The 26126-nt window shown below is 42.7% G+C and overlaps 1 protein-coding gene across 1 annotated transcript in view; it reads left to right on the forward strand.

Moving 5' to 3' along the window:
• Window positions 1–13208: 13208 nt before the first annotated feature.
• Window positions 13209–26126, forward strand: part of PRIM2 (DNA primase subunit 2) — a 291718-nt gene continuing 278800 nt past the window's right edge. Inside the window, exons 1-5 of the mRNA XM_008138463.3 lie at window positions 13209–13263; window positions 14001–14171; window positions 15723–15826; window positions 21646–21725; window positions 23082–23202. Of these exons, the coding sequence (XP_008136685.2) occupies window positions 14024–14171; window positions 15723–15826; window positions 21646–21725; window positions 23082–23202 (453 nt within the window). The 5' untranslated portion in view covers window positions 13209–13263; window positions 14001–14023. The remainder of the gene's footprint in view (window positions 13264–14000; window positions 14172–15722; window positions 15827–21645; window positions 21726–23081; window positions 23203–26126) is intronic.

Genomic DNA, 26126 nt, shown 5'->3' on the forward strand with positions numbered 1-26126 from the left:
GTCCTTACCATGGTTGCTTATTTAGTTTTTTATTAAAAAAATAAATTTGTTTTTAACCACTACACTTGATTGGAAGGCCAATCAATTTAATTGTCCCCTGCAAAATGCTAACAGAAAAATTTACACTGCTTGTACGCTGTTGCCAGGTGGTATACACAAAGGCAGAATCAGAGCAATATTTCTACTTGCAATGCCAACTGAGTACTGGCTAAATGTGCTCAGCAGTTTCGTTGGAATCACTAAATGTCTTTTGAATTATAATCCTGGTGAAAATCCATGTGCTCTACCACAAATATTTACTCCAATTACTGTGAAATATTTTTTTTAATTTTAATAATGTGCTTTATATATATATATATTTATATATATATATATTTTAATATATTTTATTGAGTTTTTACAGAGAGGAAGAGAGAGGGATAGAGAGTTAGAAACATCGATCAGCCACCTCCTACACACCCCCTACTGGGGATGTGCCCGCAACCAAGGTACATGCCCTTGACCGGAATCGAACCTGGGATCCTTGAGTCCGAAGGCCGACGCTCTATCCACTGAGCCAAACCGGTTTCGGCAATAATGTGCTTTATTTAACATATCCAAATTTTTATCATTTCAACAGATAATATCAAACGTGTTAATGTGATATCTTATTTATTTTTTTTTTTCTTTATTGACTAAGGTATTATATATGTGTCCTTATCCCTCCATTGCCCCCCCCACTCATGCCCTCACCTCCCTGGTGTCTCTGTCCATTGGTTAGGATTATATGCATGCATACAAGTCCTTCGGTTGATCTCTCCCCCTTACTCGCACCCTCCCCTGCCTTCCCTCTGAGGTTTGACGATCTGAAGCTTCTCTGTCTCTAAATCTGTTTTTGTTCATCAGTTTATGTTGTTCATTATATTTCACAAATGAGTGAGATCATGTGATATTTATCTTTCTCTGACTGGCTTATTTCGCTTAGCATAATGCCCTCCAGTTCCATCCATGCTGCAAATGGTAAGAATTCCTTATTTTTTATAGCAGTGTAGTATTCCACTGTGTATATGTACCACAGTTTTTTAATCCACTCATCTTCAGATGGGAACTTAGGCTGTTTCTAAACCTTAGCTATGATAAATTGTGCTGCTATGAACATAAGGGTGGATATATTCTTTCTGATTGGTGTTTTTAGTTTCTTGGGATATATTCTAGAAGTGGGATCACTGGGTCAAATGGGAGTTCCATTTTTAGTTTTTTGAGGAAACTCCATACTGTTCTCCACAGTGGCTGCACCAGCCTGCATTCCCACCAGCAGTGCACGAGGGTTCCTTTTTCTTCACATCCTCGCCAGCACTTGTCGTTGGTTGATTTGTTGATGATAGCCATTCTGACAGGTGTGAGATGGTACCACATTGTTGTTTTGATTTGCATCTCTCAGATGATTAGTGACTTTGAGCATGTTTTCATATGTCTCTTAGCCTTCTTTATGTCCTCTTTCAAAAAGTATCTATTTAGGTCTATTACCCATTTTTTGATTGGGTTGTTTATCTTTCTTTTGTTAAGTTGTATGAGTTCCCTGTAAATGTTGGAGATTAAATCCTTATCGGTGATAACATTGGCAAATTACTGTGAAATCTTTGTTCAATGAACTGAAGTATCATTTATTGTATTTGGCTTTAATGAATCCTTTACATGTTAAAGTTCACCTTTTCAATAGTGCTGTATTTTTCTACACTGGTTTGTTTTCACAGTAGCAAATCAAACTTCAACTTATTAAATGTCTTAAGAAACTAATGACTTATTCATGAGACTAGAATGTCTTGCAATTGCAAATTATGACTGCAAGATAGAAGATAGTTTTGTATTTATAACTGTTTAAAAAATCCAAATTAATAACACTGGTAAGGCAAGGTGATGATTGAAATTTTGGTCTTAGAATGTGCTAATAATCTAAGGGCAGCTAGACATGTTTACCAATACATGGCAAGCCACACTGTGATTTCAGATGATTGTACGATACCAATGGGCTTGACGTTACATGCAATGGCTGTCACTGAAGTCATATAGCACTATTTGGAAATCGCATAGTCTCCCAGATGACACTTGGTATGCTTTGTATTAAACTTTTAAAGCTTACCATAAAAATGGATGGAAAAAATGGAAATTATAGTTGAATGAAGAGACCCCAGAGATTCAATTGGTTTGAGAAATACTTGGTTAGATCATATAAATGAAATTGCTTTGAAAACTATAATGTGCTCCACAAATGCCAATACCATTATTATTAGGAAACAAAGATAATTGGAAAAGTCTGGAGTTAATATAAAAAAGATTGGATTAACTCTGCATAGCAGACAGAAAATTCCCAGTGAAGATCCTTAAACAGAGTTTCTGGGAAAACAGCTGCTCCTATCAATCCACTGGAAAGAGCACAAAAACAACCTAATTCCTTCATAAATGACCTCGAGGGAGACTGACCTTGGTTCTAAAGTTGCCTGTGTGGCCTGGGTATGTGTGTGGGTTGGGTGAGGAGGGGTTATTGAATGGGGAGGGAATGGTGCCTGTCCCTCTGAAAGAGCTTGTAGCGTTTGATTTGGGGGCTCATGGCCTAGGCCTCCTGGAGCAGAGAGGTGTGGACAGAGAGCAGTAAGTGAGAAGCCCATTTAGAGTGAAGTCCCAAGTACATAGGAAACTGCTTCTCAGGCATGACCCTGAAATATTTAACCTCACAGGAAAAAATCACATCCTTCTTGATGGATGAAGTTTTTACCACATGGTCGTGTGGCTGATGGATGTGTTTTGCTGTTCAAAGAGAAGAAAATGCAGATAAGGTGATTCCCTGTGTGTTAGGAAGTTCTCTTTTCTCTCTGCACTTAGGATAACCCTGAACATTGATCCTGAAGTGTTTAGTCAGAGTAAGGTAGATTTATTATTATTACTTCTTATTTCCATTTTCTGAAATGTTAAAGTCATTTTCTAGCTAAGAATGCTAAGTTCTGGACATGATTATCAAGTCAGGTTGGAACTGAATCTTGGCATCATAACAGGATCATATTTACACCTACTTCAGTTTCTAAAAATCAGCCAACTGGAAGAAAATATTTTGATTAGGAATTTGAGTGGGCAAGCCAAAATCTAAAGTGGAAACACATCTTCTGTGAAAGATTACATCATGAAGCGCATGAAAGCCCATCTGGAATTGGGTGTAAATACGGGAGGGTTCAGTTCAGTTCAGCAGTCAGCTATGGCGTGTCTGCCCTGTGCCGGGAGCTGTGGTAGAGGCAGGAGTGCGAAAATGAATGAGATCGTCAACTTGGTCTCAAGGAACTCATGATCTAAAAACCAGTCTCATGTTAAAAATTCAAATACTCAGAGTAGTTCAGGCACAAAAAACAATGGATATAGCCAGGATCTAATTGAATTCATGCAAAATAACCAGTTCACTTTAGTTCTCATTTGTCAGGTTATACAGACAGTACATTAAAAAATGTCATTAATTATAGAGCATAAAATGAAATTACATTTGAGGCTAATTCCTTGATTACCTAGATTCTTTTCTCATGCTCCCTTTCTTCAATTAAATTCCTTTTAGCACCAATAAGGTGATTCTTAGTATCTAGCACAGTGGATTCCAGTCAGTTTAAGTTTAAATAGGGAAAGAATCAGGGACATTCTACTAAATTGTTAGGCACCAAATTGGATTGTGTGCTTACCTAAAATAGGTATTTCTTATAATTTTTGAATGTTCTGAGCTGGCATGAACAATTAGTACTGTAATAAAAATAAATCCTGCCAAAAGTTAATTTAACACAGAGTCACGAAATGCCTAAAATTATGGTGTAAAGAGTAATTGTCCATAAATGATAAGTAGTGCTCATAGATACCAGTATTTAAAATGATTTCCACATGGCTAAACCAAGGTTAGCTTTTTTTTTTTTTCCTGTGCTTTTTATTAGTCTCCCATATACTGGGTGGGCAAAGTAGGTTTACAGTTGTGAGTGACATTCTTTTGAGTTAATAAAGCTATTGTAATAATCATAATCTGCATGTCTTTTTTCAGATAAACAATTATAAACCTGCTTTTGCCCACCCCTATATATATATCACCAAGAACAAACAGTTTTACTGGATAATATGTTCACCGTGATATTCATTTCCCTACCCTTCCCCTGGTTCTCACCCCCACCTCCCCAATGGATAAACTCGAAGCAGAAGTATTAGATCAAACCTTATGTAGTTCCTAATCCATGTCTCTTCCTGGGCCCACCCAGATTCAGGATTCTGTGCTCAGTTCCACACTACCCTACCCCAGGTGAGAGGGCCAGACTGGTGCATCTAAGAACACCATCTCCTCCCAGATGTATGCAGGGTGCCGGGAAGCTCCAGGCAGGACAAGCTGCATGGGGGCTCAGGCGATCCTCCTACCAGGTCATCACAGCAAGGAATGAAGTGCACTGGCTTTGGGGGTGAGAATTTAGGCTTGGGTGGCAACTCCTAGTAAAAAGGACCTCTGGATCTTGGCTCCTGAACACTTCAGAGATAAGGGAGACAGACAAGGAAGAGGACTTGTGTTGTCAGGGTGAGCGCCTGGTCCAGGACCGTGGATGGAAGTGGCAGGGGACCTCAAGTGTATATTTGTCTGCAAGAAACCTACACAATGACCCGTCAGCAGTCCATGCTCTGAAAGAAATCTCAGTCCCCATTACAACATCAGGTCTGTTTGGGTCTTATAGAGAAAGGAGAGAACAGAAGGGTTTTGGAGGGCTAGGAAGTGGGGATGAGATGTGGGGTGGAGGGAGGAGGAAGTTAGGGTGAAAATCATTTCACAACTCCCCAATGTGGAGGATAACTAATTGTGCTTTCCTGTTTCTTGGGCTGTTCCTGCTGTGTTTATTCTTTTCCTTTTAAAATTTCCACTATACATTCTGTACTATTTAAAGAAGAATAAAAGGATCATTCACGTACTCACCATTGAGCCATGCACTAGAGCAATACCAGAACCTTCAAAGCTCCATGTGCCCCAACAGTGCATCCTCTTCCCTCCTCAGAGTTAACCACTATCTTGATTTTTAAAAATAATTTTCTACCTGTAGTATGCATCCCTGAACAATATGTTATTTCACCTTTTTTTTAAGCTTTTATATAAATTATGAATGTGCCCATCAGGGTCCAACAAGAGAGACAGATGGCACACTCAATATAGGTTAATTCCAAGACAGTTTTTTTTTTTTTTTTTTCAGAAACTGTTTGTGAAGGTGTGGAAGTTGGGAACTGTAAGGAATATAGTTAAGTCAACTAGGATTTCATCGAAGTGGACATGTTACTGTGTTGAGACCTGAGGGTAGAAGGAAGGGAGCTAATTACCAGACCTAGCGTGAGGGAGTCCTTTAGAGTCAATCACCTGGAGAGGAGCAATGACAGGTTGAGGACACAGGCAGCCAAGGTAATAAATACATTGGCCTCCCTTCTTTCCCTCCTTCCCATTGGCTGTTGGGGCTCCTAATTGATTTTAGAAGTTCTAGAAACAGCAGGCGCAGGAAGACATATATATGGTTCATACAAGCCAGGAGCAGAGGGCAGGGGTGAGGACGAGCATGTAGGGAGAGGGGTGGAATGGAATATACCCAGCACATTGGTGTATTCTTCAGTGCCTGATTTTTCAGTTAACGTTATGTTTTCGAGATTCATCCATGTTGACATGTTTACCTTAATTGTAATTCATTCATTCGCACTGTTGTTTTTTCATATTGCACTGTGTGAATTGACTGCAATTTACTCATTTTCCTGATGACGGGTAGTTTTACTGGAAACTGTGATGTTGTTATGGACATTCTTGTTAATGTTTTTTAATGCTTATGCAAAAGAATTTCTTTAGAGGATTTACTTAGAGTAGAATTACTGCACTGAGACAAAGGGTCAAATTTACCAGGTGATGTCAAATTGTTTTCAAAAGTAGATGCATCAATTAATACTTCTACCTGTAGACTATGAGTTCCCATCAACGCTTGATATTTTCAGACTTTGAAATTTTTGTCCATCTAGTGGGTGTAGAATAGTACATTACTGTGATTTTAATTTGCATTTCCCCAGTTACTAATGTGGCTGAACATATTTTTGTATATTTCTTGGTCATTATGTTTCCTTTGTTGTGAAATATCTATTTAGGTTCCCCCACCCCTTTTCTATTGTGTTTTTATATTTTTTTACTATTTATTTTTTTTAAATATATTTTATTGATTTTTTATAGAGAGGAAGAAAGAGGGACAGAGAGTTAGAAACATCGATGACAGAGAAACATCGATCAGCTGCCTCCTGCACACTACCTACTGGGGATGTGCCTGCAACCAAGGTACATGCCCCTGACCGGAATCGAACCCGGGACCCTTGAGTCCGCAGGCCGACGCTCTATCCACTGAGCCAAACCGGTTTCGGCTTTTTTTTACTATTTAATATACACTGAGTGGCCAGTTTATTATGATCCCTGAATGCATAATAATCTGGCCACTCAGAGTGTGTATATAAGCAAAGGGCCCGGTGCATGAATTCGTGCATGGGTGGGGTCCAGCCAGCCAGGCCAGGGGGAGGAGACATGGGCAGTTGACTGGCCTGCCTGCTGGTCGAACTCCTGGTTGAGGAGACAATTTGCATATTAGCCTTTTTTCATATAGGATATACACTGAGTGGCCAGATTATTATGTGTTCAGAGATCATAATAATCTGGCCACTCAGTGTATTCTGACACTAAAACTGTGTTAATTATAGCTGACAACTTTCTTTTCCCAATTTTTGGCTCATTAAAAATGTATCTTATGTGCTTTTTAAGAAAAATTGATGTATATTACACAAAACTTGTTTTAATCATTTAGAGTGCACAGTTCATTAAGTGGCATTAAGTATATTCACACTGTTGTGCAACTACCACCGTCTCCATGTCCAGAACTGCTTGTGCTTTTTCTTAACGTCTTATTTAAGAAATTCTTTGCTATATCAAATATACCATCTGTATTTTTGTTCTAAATTCTTAAAGTTTTGCCATTCATATGTAAGTCAATAAATCATCTGGAATTGATTTTTGCTTATAGCAAAGGTAGGAAATACATTTCCCCCATATAGAAAGCCGTTTGTCCCAACACCATTTAGAAACGTCCATTTTCCCCTCCATTGATTTGTGCAGTGGATTTGTCGTACACCAGGCTTCTTCATAGGTGTGGGTCCATTTCTGGGTTCTCTTTCCTGTTCCATTGGTTGATTTGTCCATTCTTATGCCAATATTGCATTGTCTTAAATACTATGGAATTATGATAAGCCGTTTATCCGCCTGAAATGCTATTCTCCGAAAGATACACATTACTAAGTCACTAATTTTCTTCTGGTCTTTCCTTTATGATCATATTTTTAGCTAGCCTTTCCTGGCCATCCTTCCTAAAATTTCAGTGTCTCTTCCAAAAACTTTATATCCTCCTTCTCTGCTTTATTTTTTCTGTTTAGAAATTATTATTTAACATAGAATATATATATATACTTCTCTTATTTATTCTCTCTCTTTCCCATTAGAATATAAGGTTTATGAGGTCAAAAACTTGGGGCTTTTTCATCATTCTTGTATCCTCACCATAGAGAACATTGCCTGGTACTTAGTAGGTGCTCAATTAGTATTTCTGGCATAAATCACATAATGTTGGTATATTAAAAGATAACTCGACATCCCTGTCCTTCCCTTTAAGAATATGCTTTTTCTCTAGTACTCTTGCTCCTTGATGCTAGTTTGATAAAAGCAACCTGAAGCAAAGGGAGAAAGAATAAAGTTTTCCTTAAGGTTTCTTCCTCAGCCATGTCCCAGAGATGGGCAGTGAAATGGAAAAGGTGGAGGGACCAGTGGTTGGCTCACTGTACGTTAGTCTCTATGGGTCAGCTATCCTGCTGGAAATACCCCCTGTCTTGCTTTCCGTGGTGAGCCGAGCTGGCAGGATCTAGAGCTTATAGCGTCCTCATTGGTTAGAGAAATGTACCACGCCTTTGGTTTTTAGGGTGACACAAGCTGCACCAGGGGGGAGAATGAACACCCACTTTGATTTCCCAAGCATGGCAACTAAAATCTCAGTTGTAAGTATGACCCACCACAGGACAGAGCTCCTGGAACTGGGGAGTCATCTAAAGGTGAACGCTCTGTGCGACACTCTGTCTGCAGCTGGGGAATGCCCAGGGCAGGCACTGAATTGAGCAGTGATGATTCATGGAAACTCCATCTGAGAAGGTACTCTGTGCTTTATTACAGGATAAACTGGGGAGCCAAGTCATTCTGGAAGGAATGTGAAGTTTTCCGATGAGGACTTGAAGTTTTATAGGTTGGAGTCACATTTGATTCAAACCATCTGTTGAAATGTCAAGCTGAGCCCATCACTTTTCTCATACATCTCTCATATTTTATGTCGATTCAGTGTAACAAATACTCGTTGAGGGCCCTCGGAGTGCCAGACGCTGGGGTTACAAAGAGGAACAACACAGTGGTTCCTGTTTTTGAGATGCTTACCGTGGTCTAGTGGAAGTCAAAGTTATAGTTTCCACGTATTTTCTAACCTCCGTTGTGAGGTCAGGGTTTGTAATTTATGTGCATCTCAGTTGCCAGGGCTGAGCATTGTGTCAATCCACTTTTGCTGATGAAATGCAATAAAGAGCTTGCATGACTTACCAAATATGGCTACTGAAATGTGTAACATTGTGCATTATTGGTACTGTGATTTGTAGATTTGTATTGTAATTGCCTCTGGATGCAGAAAACCCTCTTCACAGGAGGTAATGACCCAAAGTGGCATTAGGAAACAATAAAGATGATGGAATAGCCTACTGACAGAGACTATTTTATTCTCTGAGATTTAAAATAGATTTTTTAAATGCTGAAAGACAGCTATTATGGGACATGTTCAGTAAGATATTGGTAATGTTAAACATGAGCATTTTTTTTCCAGTTCTCTCTAAACTGCTCATAAAATATCAGTACTTCATTTTTTTAAAAGAGATATTTTTATTTATTTCAGAGAGGAAGGGAAAGGGAGAGAGAGAGGTAGAAACATCAATGATGAGAGAGAGTCATTGATCAGCTGCCTCCTGCATGCTCCACACTGCGGATTGAGCCTGCAACCCAGGCCTGTGCCCTGACCAGGAATTGAATCGTGATGTTCATCGGTCGACACTCAACCACTGAGCCACACCGGCCAGAGCGAGTACTTCATTTTTTAATTTGGAAGATATTTTGTATGGTAGGCACTTTAGGGATCACAAAGACAAACAAAAGGATCTGTGCAAAAAGAGCTTAAAAGCTGGTAGTGCTACTCTTCTTAACTTGCTGCGTATATGTTGACAAACCTTTTGAAATAGTGTCCAAACTTGGTGTATAGGTGCACTTTTCTGAGGAGTGTATACTTCAGATCATCCGGTAGTTCATGTTCCTAAAAAATTAAGAACCAATGAAGTAGAGAAATAAAATTAGAGAGAGAATTTACTGTATGGGGATTACAAAGAACATGAGAATTTAAACGAGAAGCAACCCAGGTGGCATAAGCAAAATCTCAAATGGATGAAGGCAGTGTTTGGCTACTGAAGGACAGTTGGGAGGGCATAGAGCTCTTGAAGTGGACAGATTACTGCAAAGAGAGACCAAGGCAGAAAAGTGCAAGGTCTTCTTTGGGGAAATCTGGTAGTTAAGCTGGAGGACATGTGTAGGCAATAAAGTGACCAAATCTTGGGACCACGCAGTAGGAAGGCTTCAAATATTTGTTGAATGATTAAGTATAACTTTTAAAATATCATCAAATGCTCATCTATTTTACTCTACTGCCAAAGTCTTAGTTGCCACTAACGTAAGCATTTTTATGTTTGTGGTAGACTATTTTTGAAAAATATTATTTTTATTGATTTCAGAGAGGAAGGGAGAGGAAGAGAGAGATAGAAACATCAATGATGAGAGAGAATCATTGATTGGCTGCCCCCTCTTGGGGATTGAGCCAGCAACCTGGACATGTGCCCTTGGCAGGAATCAAACCTGGGACCCTTCTGTCCACAGGCCAATGCTCTATCCACTGAGCCAAACTAGCCAGGGCTAGACTATTTTTTTAACTGTCCAAAGAAATATTTAATGGACACCAACTATTGTAGAGAAAAGGGCATTGGCATTTAAGTTAAAGGTGGGACAGTTTATGACCAGACTGAGGATAAGCCAAGAAAAGTTAAATAAAAATAGGTATTGCTCAGAGGGGCTGTCTTGCATCTAAAATTCTGTTGTAATGAAGAACATCTGCCCTGATTGTAAGACTAGGGGAGGAGGGATTGGTGCACCCTTGGAGGGGAGAAGGAGCTGCAGAGGGCAGCCTCCTCATAGTAGTCAGAGGGATCGAAGAAAAATGTTAATGCTACGACAACACTGTCTTTCATTAGTTCTCATCAACCATGAAGTTTTATTGCTTGAAGCGGAGTGTTAACAGTGTCTGTCACTGGGTGAAAGGTATCAGTGGATAGCAACATCAGAGGTGGATTTTCTTTTCTTTTTGGTATTTTCTAAAACGTCCACAATGAGTATATAGTACCTTTATTTACTAGGGAAAAAAAAGGAATTTTAAAATTAATATTGTCAAGTAATGTTTTTACAAAATTGGGACCATATGGCATATATGGTTTTATGTATTCTGCTCTGTTAACTTAATAGTATCCTCAGCATTTTCCCAGGTTGATATTCTTCATATTCCTCACCCGAGTATATGTTCTTTTATTGATTTTTTTTTTTTTTTTTTTAGAGAGAGAGGAAGTGGGGGGCGGGGGAAAAACATCTATGTGCGAGAGAAATATTGATCTGTTGCCTTCTGCACCTGCCCCGACAGGGACCGAATCTGCAACCTAGGCATGTGTTCTGACTAGGAATCTAACTGAAAACTTTTGGTGTATGGGAAGACGCTCCAACCAACTAAGCTAGCCAGCTAGGGCTCAAAACATATATTTCGAAGAACTGTGTAATGTCCCATGGTATGAATATGCCATGATTTACTTATTCTTTTTTTCTGTGTTTTCACTCTTACAATGGTGCAATGAAGTTCCTCGAACACAGATTTTTGTGTCCATTTCTGGGACAGATTTATATAAGTGAAATTACTTGGTCAAATTGTATAAATTCTTTTAGAGATTATAATACACATTACTATACTGTACTACAGGATTGTAACACCACAATCAATTCCTATGTGAGTCTATTGTACTATACTTTGCCCCACATTGAATATTTTCATTGTAAAATTTTTGCCAATTGTGTTCTTTTAAAATATATTTTTAATTGATATCAGAGAGGAAGGGAGGTAGAAACATCAATGATGAGAGAGAATCATGGATTGGCTGCCTCCTGCATACCCCCAACTGGGGATCTAGCCCAAGCCCCCCTCCCCGCTTCCCTTCCTCCCCTCTCCTCAACTCCCCTCTGACTGGGAATCCAACCCATGACTTCCTGGTTCATAGGTGGATGCTCAATCACTGAGCCGCACCTGCACGCCCCCTACTGGGGATCTAGCCGCAATGCAGGCATGTGCCTTTGACCTGAATTAAACCCAGGACCCTCCAATCCGCAGGAGGCGGCTCTATCCACTGAGCAAACCAACTAGTAAATTTTTTTTAGATGCACAATTTTATACTTTTAGAGTCAAGACTTTAGATTTTTTTCTTTGTACTTTATTATATTTAGTTTCTTATTCAGAGGTCAAATAAATATTCATGTATATATTATTATGGTCTGTGCTCCAGTTTTTTTTTTCATGCTTTCAGGTATCTTCTTTAGACCAGGTGATGTAAATTATGTGTCTAATACAGGGCGGAAGGAATTAAAATGAGGTACAGCTGTCAGTAGGGTGTGTGGTGGTTAGCGCCGCGGTTTGGAGACAATCTCTCTGACTTTGAATTTGGCTGTCACTTATGTGATTTGAAGTTACTTAACTTCATTTTAGCTTTCCTCATCTGTAAAATGAGTTAATAGAACCTACCTCATATGGTTATGAGAATACAGTGAGTTAGCATGTAAGTCACTTAGAACACATCCTGGCACAATTTGGTCCATGCTGGGTAGGTCCTTGGACACTTGATATTGTTTCATTATACTTTGCATTTCTGAAAACTTGAACGTTTCAAGCATCCTTCACCTCCAACGACTAACCTCACTTTTGTTAGTGAGACACGCCCCCAAGAGGACACAAGTGTGCTTTATTTCCAGCTCTAGAAAACCCTGCCACTGCAGAGCTTATGTGGCTCTGACCCGCCACTTCCCATAGTCCGCAGTCCGAGATCCACTTTCTCCCCAGGGCGTTCCACTTCTTCCACACCCGCTTGTTCCCTCTGAGCCCGCTTTCTTCCAATTTCTGTAGACCCCAGAGCGACGTGTGTGTGTGTGCACTCATTTATTCATTCTAATTCCAGACTTTTTCCTGCTCGCTCACTGTGCGCGAGGCGCTTGGGCGGAGCTGGGGTGGAGGGGGTGGGGGGGGGGTGCGGGTAGTGAACTAAAGGTAGACTCTATCGTGATGGGGCTTGCCTTCTAACAAAAACAAAACAAAACAAAACAAAAACAACCCCAAAAAACAAACAAAAAACAACAAAACGCATGGTACATAGATGGGCAAACGAACAATAATCTTTTAGCTACTGTCTTCTCATCCGTAAAATGGAGTAATACCACTTACCTGAAAGATTAAACAAGAAAAATCAGAGCTTCTGGGGGCGGGGGACACTTTGTAAAGTATATGATTGCCTAACCACGACTCTGTACATCTGAAACTAATGCAAACCAATATTGAATGTAAACTGTAATTGAAAAATGAAATGTAAAGTTCTTAAAAAAATAAATAAATAAAACCGAACTAGAGCTCCTAATAGTGATCCAGGTGCAATAAATGAGCTCGGTAAAGGCCTCTTCTTTCCTCTTCCCCGATGGAGGGTGCGGAGCGCCACACTGTCATCTCCGGGAATCCCTGCTGCGTCCCCAGGGTTCCCGGGACGACCCTCTTCGGCCCGCGGGACTCTGTGCCCCTGGCCTCCCGGCACCCCAGTGTCGCCCGCCCAAAGCTACCAACTCCCCGCAACCAGCAGGCGTCCAGGTGGGCGCCCTCGGCCCGCACGGGGCGGTGCTGCGGAGGCGGGACATTCGGGGGCGGGACTGGTGTCCGTCACTTCCGCTTCCTGTGAAGTGAAATCTCCCGCCACCCGGGAAAACCGGCCGCCAGCGTTGGGGTTTCTTCGCTCTTGGTGTGGTTGCAGGTAAAAGAGCAGCGCCCGTGCGTTTCGGACGGACGGCAGTCCTGGTGCTGAGACTTGCAGGTCGAGGCAGAAGGGAGAGCACTTGGCGGGTGATGGGAGCGGAGGGGTTGACCTGGCTCGGGTGTCCGCTCTTTGGGGCTGAGACTCGGGTGTCAGTGAGTTTAATAGGGACAGCTTGGCCGGAGGAGGAGGAGGGGGGTGAGGGTGGGGAGGATTTTTATAAGGGACGTGTGGATGCTCCCTAAAAGGAGTTCTGAAAGACTGGATTCAAACACAGTTCCGTTTCCCGGGGTCATTAAGATAGGAAGTAAGTAATTGGATGCGGCCCAGGAAGTTTCTTATTCGTTAGAACCTACCGCGCTTTCCAAGGAGTTCGGGATCGGAGCCCCTTATGGAACCTCATCTAAGCTCGGCACCGCGGAGACCAGGTGCACAGACTTCCAGTGAGCAGGCAACATCACCTGGCTCTCCTGTTGCTGGAAGTTAGGATCACCACCTGCATCTTCCCGAGCAGCCCCGTCCCGCAACCCCAACCCATTACAAGATTGTTACAGGTGTATTGTAGCAAATCTGGAAAATACAGAAAGACATCGCCCAGGGGTAACCACTGTTAACGTTTGGTGTATGCCCTTGAACTTCAGTTTTTTGTTTTTTTTTCTGTGCGTGTAGACTTATTTTTGTTTATGTTTTTGGTTCGTTGTTTTCAACACCACTTTCCGTCATTTCAACCTTTTTAGGTGCTTCCTTATAAGGTAACAAGATGGAATTTTCAAAGAGGAGGAAACTGAAGTTGGCAGGCGATCAGAGGAATACTTGCTACCCTCACAGCCTTCAGTTTTACCTGCAGCCACCTACTGAAAACATATCTTTGATAGAGTTTGAAAACTTGGCTATCGATAGAGTTAAATGTGAGTGATATTTGAATTAGAATTGACATATTCTTGAGGATCTCACTTATACTTTGTGAGAATGAGTGTGACAATATATTTCCTTTATGAAGCAATTATTTAACATATTTATTGAGGGTTTGCTATTCATTTATTTACTGGACAGTTCATATTTATTGAGTCCACTCTATTCCAGGTGGTAGGGATTTTGAGGTGAATATTGTAATTCTCATCTTTGATGAAATTGTATTCTAGTACATGGAAGCAGACATCCAAAATAATAGTCATAGCTTAGTATGTTAAGGGCTCTAGTAGTGGCTGAAGCTAGTGGAGATGGGGATAGCCAGAAGAGGAGCAGGAAAGGGGGGTGTGGGGGGAGATTATTAGTTTGTTTGGTATGCCATAAAAAGAGGTACCCAAGGGCCATGGGTTTATGTTCAGGAGTCATTTGAGAAGTTTTTACTTCTTGAATTAAAAAAAAAAAGCCTCTTTTTGTATTGATGGAAGAAGAATCCATCTGAAGAAGGATTGACAAGGGGCTGTAGGAACTTTTAAACAGGATGTAGCATCTATTTAGAGAGTATTTTGATGATTGGAGGACCCTGCTTCTTCACTATTGTGTCTTCTCTGCTTCATTAGAAAGGAAGGGCTATCTTTCTTTTCTTTTTTTTAGTTTTTTTTAAAAATATTTTATTGATTTTTTTACAGAGAGGAGGGGAGAGGGATAGAGAGTTAGAAACATTGATGAGATAGAAACATCAATCAGCTGCTTCCTGCACACCTCCCACTGGGGATGTGCCTGCAACCAAGGTACATGCCCTTGACCAGAATCGAACCTGGGACCTTCCAGTCCGCAGGCCGATGCTCTATCCACTGAACCAAACCAGTTAGGGCAGGGCTATCTTTCTGATGAGTATATGCTGAGAAAATAGAAGCAGACCGCCTAACAGGCAGTTCCACATGAGGGATGCAAACAAGGGGTGCTTAGTCTTTTCTCCGTATGGACACCCTTTTCCATTCTCAACCACAGTGGCTCAGTACAGTTAACCATTCCTCTCTTCCCCCTGGTTGAGACCCTGCTATTAAATTATGCTGTGGGACCTTGATCTTTTCTATACATGAATGGAGGTTAGCTTCTTACAAACATACTAGAGGCCTAGTGCATGAAATTTGTGCACGGGTAGAATCCCTCGGCCTGGCCAGCGATCAGGGCCGATCTGTGGGGTGACTGGTGGGGCAATCAGGGGGCCCCTGCAGGCACATGCCTTGGCTGGCCTGGGGCCTCCGGGCTGCGGGCAGCTCTTGCCTTGAGTGTCTGCCCCCTGGTGGTCAGTGTATGTTATAGCAACTGATCATTCCACCTGTTCTGCCGTTGAGTCGATTTTCATATTAGGCTTTTATTATATAGGATATAATTTATATTATGTACTTGCAGAAAACTTATAACTTGTCATCTTTTATAAATAAGTAATTACTCAATTGCCATTCATAGATTTTATGTCTTGAATTTAGTTTTTTAAAAATTATCTTGCATTTATATATTTTTCTTTTATTAAATTTTTTTTTCCCCAGTGCTAAAAGCAGTTGAAAATCTTGGTGTGAGCTATGTGAAAGGACATGAGCAATACCAGAGCAAGATGGAAGCTGAGATTCGAAAGGTCAAGTTTTCTTACAGAGTAAGTAAAAGGGGGAACAAATGTTCATTTAGTTCTATATATCCATGTACTGAGTCTCAGTGTGGAAAAGGTCTTGTATTAGGCACAAGGCTTTCATAAAGATTAATATAGCATAAACTCTGCCTGAAGATACCTACAGTCTCCTGGGGGTGATTGACATGTAGTCAGACCATTGTAATGCAGCAGGTTTTCTCAACTTTGGGACTGCTGATGTTTTGGGAATGCTAATTCCTTGTTTCAGGGACTGTCCTGTGCCTTGTAGGATGCCCAGTAGCATTCCTGTTTTCTACCCACTAGATGTTTCCAAACACTCATATGTACCCTGTGCATATAGAGTGATGAATGCTGTGATGACTGCTGTTATTGGATGTGTGCTGCAGGAACTCCAGTAGCACAAATAACCACCCAGTTCAGAGTGGGGTGGTTTGGGAAGGCTTCCCAGAGGAGGTAGTGCTGAATTGCATCTTGATGGATACGATTAGATTTTTATTTTGGGAAGATGACTGCCATTAGCAGATGGAGAGGCAAATGTCTGGTAGGAGGAAAACCAGTTAGGACCCTGGAAATGATGAGCGGAATTGAATGGAGAGAAGAATGATTGAAGAGATATGAAGAAGGTAGAATCAAAAGATTTTAGTGGCTGGTTGCAAGGAGAAGAGTTGTGCATGACACCCAGGTTTCTAGTTAGGACAGTAAGGTGGATAGTGGTGATAGTTTGAGATGTGTATACAGACTTAGAAGGAAGACTTAGAAGAGAAGCAAGACTTAGAAGGAAGATGTTGAGTTTAGTTCTAGACATGAGTTGAGGTGCCTGTGGGGATGTCTGGTGGACAATTGAATATTCATAAAGGTCTGGTTTTAGGAGATATCTGGAGTAGGAGTATATATTTAAGATGAAGGTTGCAATCATCGGGAGTAAGTGAGAGTAAGGGAGGAAAATATTTGAGTGAGAAGAGAAGATGATGGAAGATAGGATGTGAGGAATACCAATAGTTAAGGTGAAGTAGAATTGGAGGAGCTTGGGAAGGAGAATGGGAAGGAGCTGCCTGAGAGGTAGGAGATTAGTCAGGATGACAGTGTCATAGCAGCTAAGGAAGGCTGGAATTACAATAATAAAGATAATGATATTAATAGTGATATTATAGGAATGACAGCAGCAAGCATTTCTATTATGCTTACTGTGGCCCAGGATTTGTCCTATAAGTGTATTATATATAGTAGCCCATGTAATCCACACAGCAGTCTTATCAGGTAGATACTATTATTATCCCTGTTTTATAGATGAGGATACTGAATTACAGATAGGAAAATAACTTGTCCAAACTCATGAGAGAGTAAGTGGTGGAGCCAAGATTCAAAACAAGATTCAAACAGTTTCAGAAGCTTTGGATAGATCATGTAAGATGAGTTATACAGAATCCATTGATTTGTCAACTGGGTGGACTCTTCGTAGATCGAGGTAGAAGCCTGAATGATGACAGTGGCTGGACGAGGGAGGTTGAGAGGTGGAGATGGAATATGCATTCTTTTAAGATGTTCAGCTGAAAAGATGGGAGAAATAGAGCTGAATATGGAGTAAGTATAGGGACAAGTGAAGACATACACACATATGTATATATACACATCCTATCTAATAATAGACAAATATGCAAATTGACCATGCCTCCGACACACCCACAAGCCACGCCCACCATCCAATCAGAGCGAGTATGCAAATTAACCCAAACCAAGATGGCTACAACCACAGAGAGCAAGGTTTCCTAGGTAACAGAGGAAGCCAAGCTTTCTGCCAGCCATTGCAGGCCTAAGCCTCCACTCAAGCTACAAAGTTTCAATTATAGAAGATAAATTCAAACAAATGGCAGCAGAATGGAGCTTGAGAGAGCAGGCCAGGGTTGAGGCTGGCAACAGGGGAAGCAAAGCTTTCCGCACACCCTGGCCGGGCCCACCCACTTAAGGCAACAAAGTTTCAATTATAACCCCAACACAAATGGCTGCGGGCCTCAGAGGGAGCCCCAGGCTTGGCTCTGCTCCAGGCTAGAAAGTTTCAATTGTAGAAGGAAAATAAATTCCAGATACCAGGGCCTCTGCTTGGGTTGCCAGGGGGCATGGCCCGCCTGCAAACCACCACAGGCCCCTCGCTCAGGCCGCCCATGCCCCAAGGGTACCCCACCCTGATCAGGGACACCCTTCAGGGCAAACCAGCTGGCCCCCACCCCTGTACCAGGCCTCTATTCTATCTAATAAAAGAGTACTATGCAGATTGATCATCACTGCAACACACAATATAGCCGCCCCCATGTGGTCAAAGATCCTGCCCCCATGTGGACACAGGATGGCCACCACAAGATGGCCAGCAGGAGAGGGCAGTTGGGAGGCACCTGGCCTGCAAGGGAGGGCAGTAGAAGGGACCAAGCCTGCAAGGGAGGGCAGTTGGAGGTGATCAACCCTGCAGGAGAGGGCAGTTAAGGGTGACCAGGCCGTTAGAGGAGGGAAGTTGGGGGCAAACAGGCTGGCAGTAGAGTGGTTAGGGGGTGATCAGGCTGGCAGGCAGAAGCGGTTAGGGGCAATCAGGAAGGCAGGCAGGCAAGCAGTTGGGAGCCAGCAGTCCTGGATTGTGAGAGGGATGTCCGACTGCCCGTTTTTAAGAAGAGGAAGAAGAAAAAAAAGGTAAAGATAAAAATTATAAACAACAAAGTGACAACAAATACATAGCTATAAACAATTGAATGTAAAAATCAAAATATCAAACAAGGAATCTAATGAACAAAATAAACTAATGAAAAAAATAGAACCATTTTATTTTCTCTAAAATAGGTGAAGTCGTCAGCTGAGAGAGAAGGGGGGGAGGGTGGTGTGGTATGGAGTTTGGGCCAATTTATGCCCAGGAATCGGGCCTAAACGGGCAGTCGGACATCCCTTGAGGGGTCCCAGATTGGAGAGGGTACAGGCTGGGCTGAGGGACAACCCCCCTCCGTGCACGAATTTCGTGCACCGGGCCTCTAGTACATATATGACCGTAGTTAAACATTTATAAACCGAGCAGAAAGATCTAGACGAGAAAGAAGAGGAGGGGAGTTTGAAGATGCTCTGAGAAAGCATTTGATACATCATGGTCCTTAGTAGGCAGGAAGAGATGGATTGCAAGGTTTAGGTGTACGGATTAGCATTTTGTAGGGGAATGGAGAGACGCTTTGTTCACGGAGAAGGAAGGGAAGGCAACACAGTGTGGACACAGAGACTTGGATCTGAAGAAGTCAGCCTGGTGGCCTTTATTTTCTCTAAAATAGGTGAAGTCGTCAGCTGAGAGAGAAGGGGGGGAGGGTGGTGTGGTATGGAGTTTGGGCCAATTTGTGAAGACTGAAACAGCTTTTCTTTTTTGAAAATCTTTATTGTTGAGAGTATTACAGATGTCCCATTTTTATCCCCCCATTACTCCCCTCCACCCAGTTCCCACCCCGCCCCAGGCCTTCACCACCCTATTGTTTGTGTCCAGTGTCCATAGGTAATACATATATGCATATCTTCTTAGGTTAATCTCTCCCCCCCTCCTCCCCCCCCCCCCCCCAACCTTTCCCTCTGAGATTTGTCAGTGTGTTTCATGTTTCCATGCCTCTGGTTCTATTTTTTTCATTAGTTTATTTTGTTCATTAGATTCCTTGTTTGATATTTTGATTTTTACATTCAATTGTTTATAGCTATGTATTTGTTGTCACTTTGTTGTTTATAATTTTTATCTTTACCTTTTTTTTCTTCTTCCTCTTCTTAAAGAATACCCTTCAGCTGGTTTGGTGGTGATGAACTCCTTTAACTTTTTATTGTCTGTGTAGCTCTTTATCTGACCTTCAATTCCAAATGAGAGCTTTGCTGGGTAGAGTAATCTTGATTGTAGGTTATCAATTTGAATATTTCTTGCCACTTCCTTCTGGCCTGCAAGGTTTCTGTTGAGAAATCAGCTGACAGTCCTATGGGTGCTCCATTGTAGGTAACTAACTGCTTTTCTCTTGCTGCTTTTAAGATTCTCTCTTTGTCTTTAAGCCTTGGCATTTTAATTATGATGTGTGTTGGTGTGGACCTTTTTGGGTTCCTCTTGTTTGGAACTCTCTGTGCTTCCTGGACTTGTAAGTCTATTTCTTTCACCATATAGGGGAAGTTTTATGTCATTATTTCTTCATATAGGTTTTCAATATCTTGCTTTCTCTCTTCTCCTTCTGGCACCCCCATGATGTGAATGTTGGTACATTTGAAGTTATTCCAGAGGCTCCTTACACACTATCTTCATAGTTTTTGGATTCTTTTTTCTTTTTGCTCTTCTAATTGGGTGTTTTTTGCTTCCTCATATTCCAAATTGCTGATTTGATTCTTGGCATCCTCTACTCGACTGTTGATTTCCTGTAAATTATTCTTTATTTCAGTTAGTGTATTCTTAATTTCTGACTGCTCCTTTTTCATGTCTTTGATGTTCTCACTAATTTCCTTTAAATTCTCACTAAGTACCTTGAAGCTCTTATCAAGGTCCTTGAGCACCTTTATAACTATTGTTTTGAACTTGGTATCTAGTAGTTTGCTTGCTTCCATTTCATTTAATTCTTTTTCTGGAAATTTCCTCTGTTCCTTCATTTATGACATGTTTCACTGTCTCCACATTTTCACTGCTTCCCTGTGCTATGTCTCCTGGAATTGGTAGAGTGGCCTTGTGTAGTAAGTGTCCTGTAGGGCCCAGTGGCTCAGCCTCCGCAGTCACCTGAGCTGGGCTCTCTAGGTGCACCCCTGTGTGGACTGTGTGCACTGTCCTATTGTAGTTGAGCATTGATTGCTGTTGGCATCACGGGGTGAACTCCCAGGCCAGTTGACTCTGAGGACCAGCTGTGACACAACAGAAGAGCTGAAACAGCTTTTCTAAGAAATGAGAACAGAGATAGTTATGTGACAGATCCCAGCTTTGCTGCTTAAAAGTTTTGTGACCTTGGACAAGTTATATAACTTCCTTGTGCCTCATTTTCCTTGTCTTTCTAATAGGAATACACAACAGAGTCTACCTTATAGGGGTTTTTTAAAGGATTAAATGGGTTGATAGATGAAAAATGCTTAAAATAGTGCCTGGTACCTCGTAAGTGCACAAGACATGTTTGCTCTTAACTATTTTGGACTTGGATAAAGTTTCCTTAGTGTTGGGAAAGGTCTAGCTGGGGTTAGAGGCTGTAAATTTTCAATATTCCAAATTCCCAGAGTTGAATATCTTTTCTTCAGAGGTTTCAGCATGTTCAATAGACTACACTGCAGGTGTCCTCAAACTACAGCCCGTGGGCCACATGCGGGTGTTTTTGCCGTTTTGTTTTTTTTAATTCAAAATAAGATATGTGCAATGTGCATAGGAATTTGTTCATAGTTTTTTCTTAAACTATAGTCCGGCCCTCCAACAGTCTGAGGGACAGTGAACTGGCCCCCTGTTTAAAAAGTTTGAGGACCCCTGGCAGAGTATAACTGTAGATTAATTTAGAATCTAGATTTTGCCACAGTGTTGAAAAGCAAGAAGTTGAGGGTTGATGCAAGAGGTTGTTGAAGTGGTGAGGACCCTAGGTATAGGATGGATAACAAAGAAAGGAAAATAGCAGGGTTCAAACCCAGGAGATTTTGCTGAGATGAGTTCAGTTCTCAGTTTCACCTGATTGCTAACTTACGAAAAATGATCATTATCCTGGAAAGCATATTGTGAAATTTGTGTTTATGAAACTTATACTTTACATTAGCTTATGTTGATTCAGTATTTCTTTACACCTCTTAATATTCTAATGCATTCATGTACTATTATTTTTAAGGAAAGCTTAGAAGATGAATATGAAGCACGAAGAAAAGATCATATTTCTCACTTTATTTTGCGCCTTGCTTATTGCCAGTCGTGAGTACACATTTATACTTTCACTGTCAAATTTGATGTCTTGGGTTATACATTGGTACATGGAAAGTTAACATGCATTATACTGAGCATAGGAAAACTCAGAACAACAACAGAAACCATTGGTTCACGAGTTAAACACTATTGTAGCAGATTGTTGGAAACAAGTTGTTTACTATGCAATATCCCCAAAAAATCCTACTGAAAAATTTTGCCAGTTGAAACACTTTTTACCTTTATGGGAGAGACTCTTCATTTGGGATTTAAAATTGAGGGAAATTTTTTTAGAAAGAGATTTTTATTACATTTTTCCCCCCAGAAAAAAACTGGTAATATTTATAAGAAATAATGAATCAAATACACACTTGAATTCTATGCAGGTTTTTAGAAGTTGAGATGTATGGACCAGTGCCCATTAGATTAAGATATTTTCCTCTGGTAGTTGGTTTCTTATAAGTCAGTAGTGCCACCCAGAGGGAAAGGAGTTAGTTGCCTTTTAAACTTTGTGGTGTTTTTTTCTTGTATTAATTCTGGCAAAAGAACATACTTATAAGTTTATTTTCCTTTTCTTTTTACTAATAGGCTTATCAGATGAGAACATTAAGTTGTTTACTACCCCAAGATAATAACTAGAAATTATTGACCAGTTTTGGTCCTAGAGATTTTCTTTGGTGAAAAAACATATGTAGTTTATGCAACTTATGCAGTAAGTGAATTGCTGACAGTGTGAAGACCACTTGGGTAAAAAACTAAATCATATTATACATTCATTAGCATCATTGTGTAACAACAGTAATGCTGATTATAGATCCGTCTTGCAAAGTAACATACAGTATTTGTGTGTTGGCTTTTGAAAAATTGAAGTATACTGTGCATATTAAATTATAAACAAAAAAGCTGAAAACAAAAGTTACATTGTGAAATTTATCTGATCATAATCTATTCAGAGGTAAATTACCTTTATAAAATTTGGGTTTATTTGGCATGGGTGAAATCACCTTAGACAGAAGTAATATCCTATATTCTAATGTAATTCACTATTTTGTGGTTACATTAGATGCAGTGAACTACTTTCTTTTATAATATTTGATGATAATGCAGTTAAGCTTAAAGTATTCTGTATTTAATTATTTTAATTTTATGTTCATTATACCTCTTTCCCCACATTCAGCCCATCCCTGGAAGATTGTGGGATGTGTCATTCATACACTTGGAGCACTTTTAACTTCTGTCTATTGGCATTTTGGTCATGTTTGAATATTGTTTCATAGAAACTTCTTGGGTTTAATTATCGGTGGACTTTTAAAATAATCATTGGACTTATAATTTATACTTGTAATTTTCCTATCTACATTTTAGTGAAGATCTTAGACGCTGGTTTATTCAACAAGAAATGGATCTCCTTCGATTTCGATTCAGTATTTTACCCAAGGATAAAATTCAAGATTTTTTAAAGGATAGTCATTTGCATTTTGAGGCTGTGAGTATATTTTTATAGTCATTTCCAATTGTTTGCACCACTCATCCCTCCCTAAGTGCTAGTATTCATCCCACCTTAAGTGCTAGTATTGACGTGTGGAGTTTGTCCTCTTTATGTTTTCTCCCTAAGTACCTGACTGAGAGAACAGCTATTGGCTTAGCATGACCGTGAACCTAGAAGAAAAGGGGCTCCTTAGTACCAGAGCCTCACATTTAGTTGCTTTATTAAATATGTGATTAATAGAAGCACAAAAATGTTTAATTTATGAAAGTTGATCTTTAACCAGATTCTTTTAGGCCAAAAATTTAAAGCTAATGTATTAAAGAAAACAGAGAAGTGGTAGTACTTATATCCAATAAGGAAGTTTAGAGTGGTAATACTTATTTTAAAAGTCAGTTGCTGAAAAAAACCAAGATGGCGGCATAGGTGAAACACCTAACCTGCAGCCGGGCACAACAATTTCAAAGGCACAACTAGAGGTCAGAACGGACATCGTCCAGAACCACAGGAGAGCTGGCGGACTGAAATGCCCACAGCTGGGGGGAAGGAGAGGGCCACGGGGACAATCGGGGGAGCCGTAAAAGCCTGAGGTATGGAGAAACTGGCGGAGACACGAGCGCGCGCGCCTGCGGGGAGGATGGAGCCGGAGAGGAGGGGGCGGCTGATGGCCTGGCCGGCGTTCACTGGCAGGAAGGAGATAAAGGCTCCGGAGTGCGCTAAGCGCCGGCTCCAACTGCACTGAGCGCCAGTTCCGGGCGAAACCCTGGGAAGCCAGGCGCAGGCTGGGGGAATGAATCTGGGCTGTGGGGCGCAGGCACAGAGGAGCGGGGGAAGGCAGAGCTCCAGAGGCGCGCACGGGAAGGGGCGCAAAGGACGGACTGTTGCCTGCGCCACTGAACTGCCCTAGCGGGAAGGAGACATAAGCTCAGGACCGTGCTGAACCCCAGTTCCGACTGCACTGAACCCCAGTTCCGGGCGAAACCCTGGGAAGCCAGGCGCACGCTGGGGGAATGAATTTGGGCTGTGGTGGCGGAGGCACAGAGAAGCGGCGGCTCCAGATGCGCGCACTGTAAGGTGCGCAGAGGACGGACTTTTGCCTGCGCCACTGGGTGGCCCTGCTGGGAAGGAGACAGGGACGCCAGACTGCGCTGAGACCCAGTTCCAACTGCACTGAAACCCAGTTCCAGGCGAGAATCTGGGAGTCCAGATTCATTAGGGGAGGGACTGGACTGTTTGGCAGTGGGCGAAATTCCAGGGCGCGTTTCTCTCAGAGGTGTTTGCAAGGAATACAGAGGGACACAGACACAGGAGCCTCATAGGGCGGGGCTGACAGGAAGCCAAGGTTGTAGGCTCCACCCTGTAGCTCCGCCCCAGCCAAGCTGAGCAGAAGCTTTTTCCTGCTGAGTGCCTCAGGTAGTGGCTGACCCACACTGCATTGGAGACCCAGAAACGAGGGCATCTAGTGGTTGGTGGGAGATGACACCAGATTTCAATCACTTGCATAAGGGAGGCATTCTAGAGGCAGACTCAGTGAGCGCCAAGGCATTGCTGCATCAAGACCCGGCCCACAAACATGTCTCCTGCACAGCAACTCTTCCTATATGGACAAAGAGGGTCCTCACGGCCAATTGGCCTGGAGGACAATTCCTCCCAGTGACACCAACAACAATCAAGACTTAACTGTACAAAGGAGGACCAAGATGGAGACATAGGGCGGCAGCCTGATCGTTGCCTACCACAACAATATTGAGACTACGACGGGAGAGCAGAGCAGACACCAGCCAGAAAGACCGGGGGGCTGGCTGAGCAGATGCTCTACAACTAGAATAAAAGAGAGGGGTACGCAGGATGATGCTGATGCCGGTGACCCAAAGTCCACACTTTAAGAACTATGGCTCAGGCGACACAATGGCGGCCTGGAACATGCTCGGCGCAGTTCCCCCGGCGGTCTCCGGCTGAGGGGACGGCTCCACACGCTGCCGAGCACGGACAGACGAGCCCCTGGGAGACATGGGGTGGGAGACTCCGTGCTTGCTGACCTCCGAGTCCTTCAAGAATCTCAATGCCCCGAAGTGGCCAGGTGCGCACGCTCAGCGACCGGCCACCGTTGCAGACCCAAGGGCCGACGCAGCGACACCGGACCAGCCCACCGCCGTGCACCGGGCACACCGGAGCCTTGCCGAGCCCGCCGCCCAACGAGTTCTGCGGCAGCCGCCCTGGAGCTCTGAGAAAATGACCGAAGGAATTGCTGAGAGGGAATTGACCAACAGGAATTGGGATCAAGAAGACGAAACCCCGCTGAGACCCGAGTCCAGGCGAGCCTGCGAGCCTCTGGGCTCAGATGTGGTCACACGCCTCTGGGTCTAGGTGAGGCCTCACGCCCCTGGGTTTGGGTGAGGCTACGCGCCCCTGGGTCCAGGTGAAGCTGGATTCCGGGTTCGGGTGAGGCCATGTGCCCCTGGGTCCGGGCGAATCTGAACCCTGGGTCCGGGTGAGGCCGTGGGCCCCTGGATCCGGGTAAGGCTGGGTCCCGAGTACGGGTGAGGCCATGAGCCCCTGGATCCGGGTGAGACCACGCGACCAGGGGTCTGAGAGAGGTAACGCGCCCCTGGGTCCGGGTGGCTTCGTGCACCTAGGTCCAGGTGAGGCCACGTGCCCCTGGGTCTGAGAGAGGCCACGCACCCCTAGGTCCAGGCGAGACCATGTGTCCCTGGATCCGGGTGGGGCCGCGTGCCCCTGGGTCTGGGGGAGGCCAGGCGTCCCTGGGTCCGGGTGAGACCGTGTGTCCCTGGATCCGGGTGAGGCCTCGTGCGCCTAGGCCCGGGTGAGGCCACGTGCCCCTGGGTCTGGGGGAGGCCAGGCGTCCCTGGGTCCGGGTGAGACCGTGTGTCCCTGGATCCGGGTGAGACCTCGTGCACCTAGGC

The sequence above is a fragment of the Eptesicus fuscus genome, chromosome 10 (assembly GCF_027574615.1).
Source record: "Eptesicus fuscus isolate TK198812 chromosome 10, DD_ASM_mEF_20220401, whole genome shotgun sequence".
NCBI lineage: Eukaryota > Metazoa > Chordata > Mammalia > Chiroptera > Vespertilionidae > Eptesicus > Eptesicus fuscus.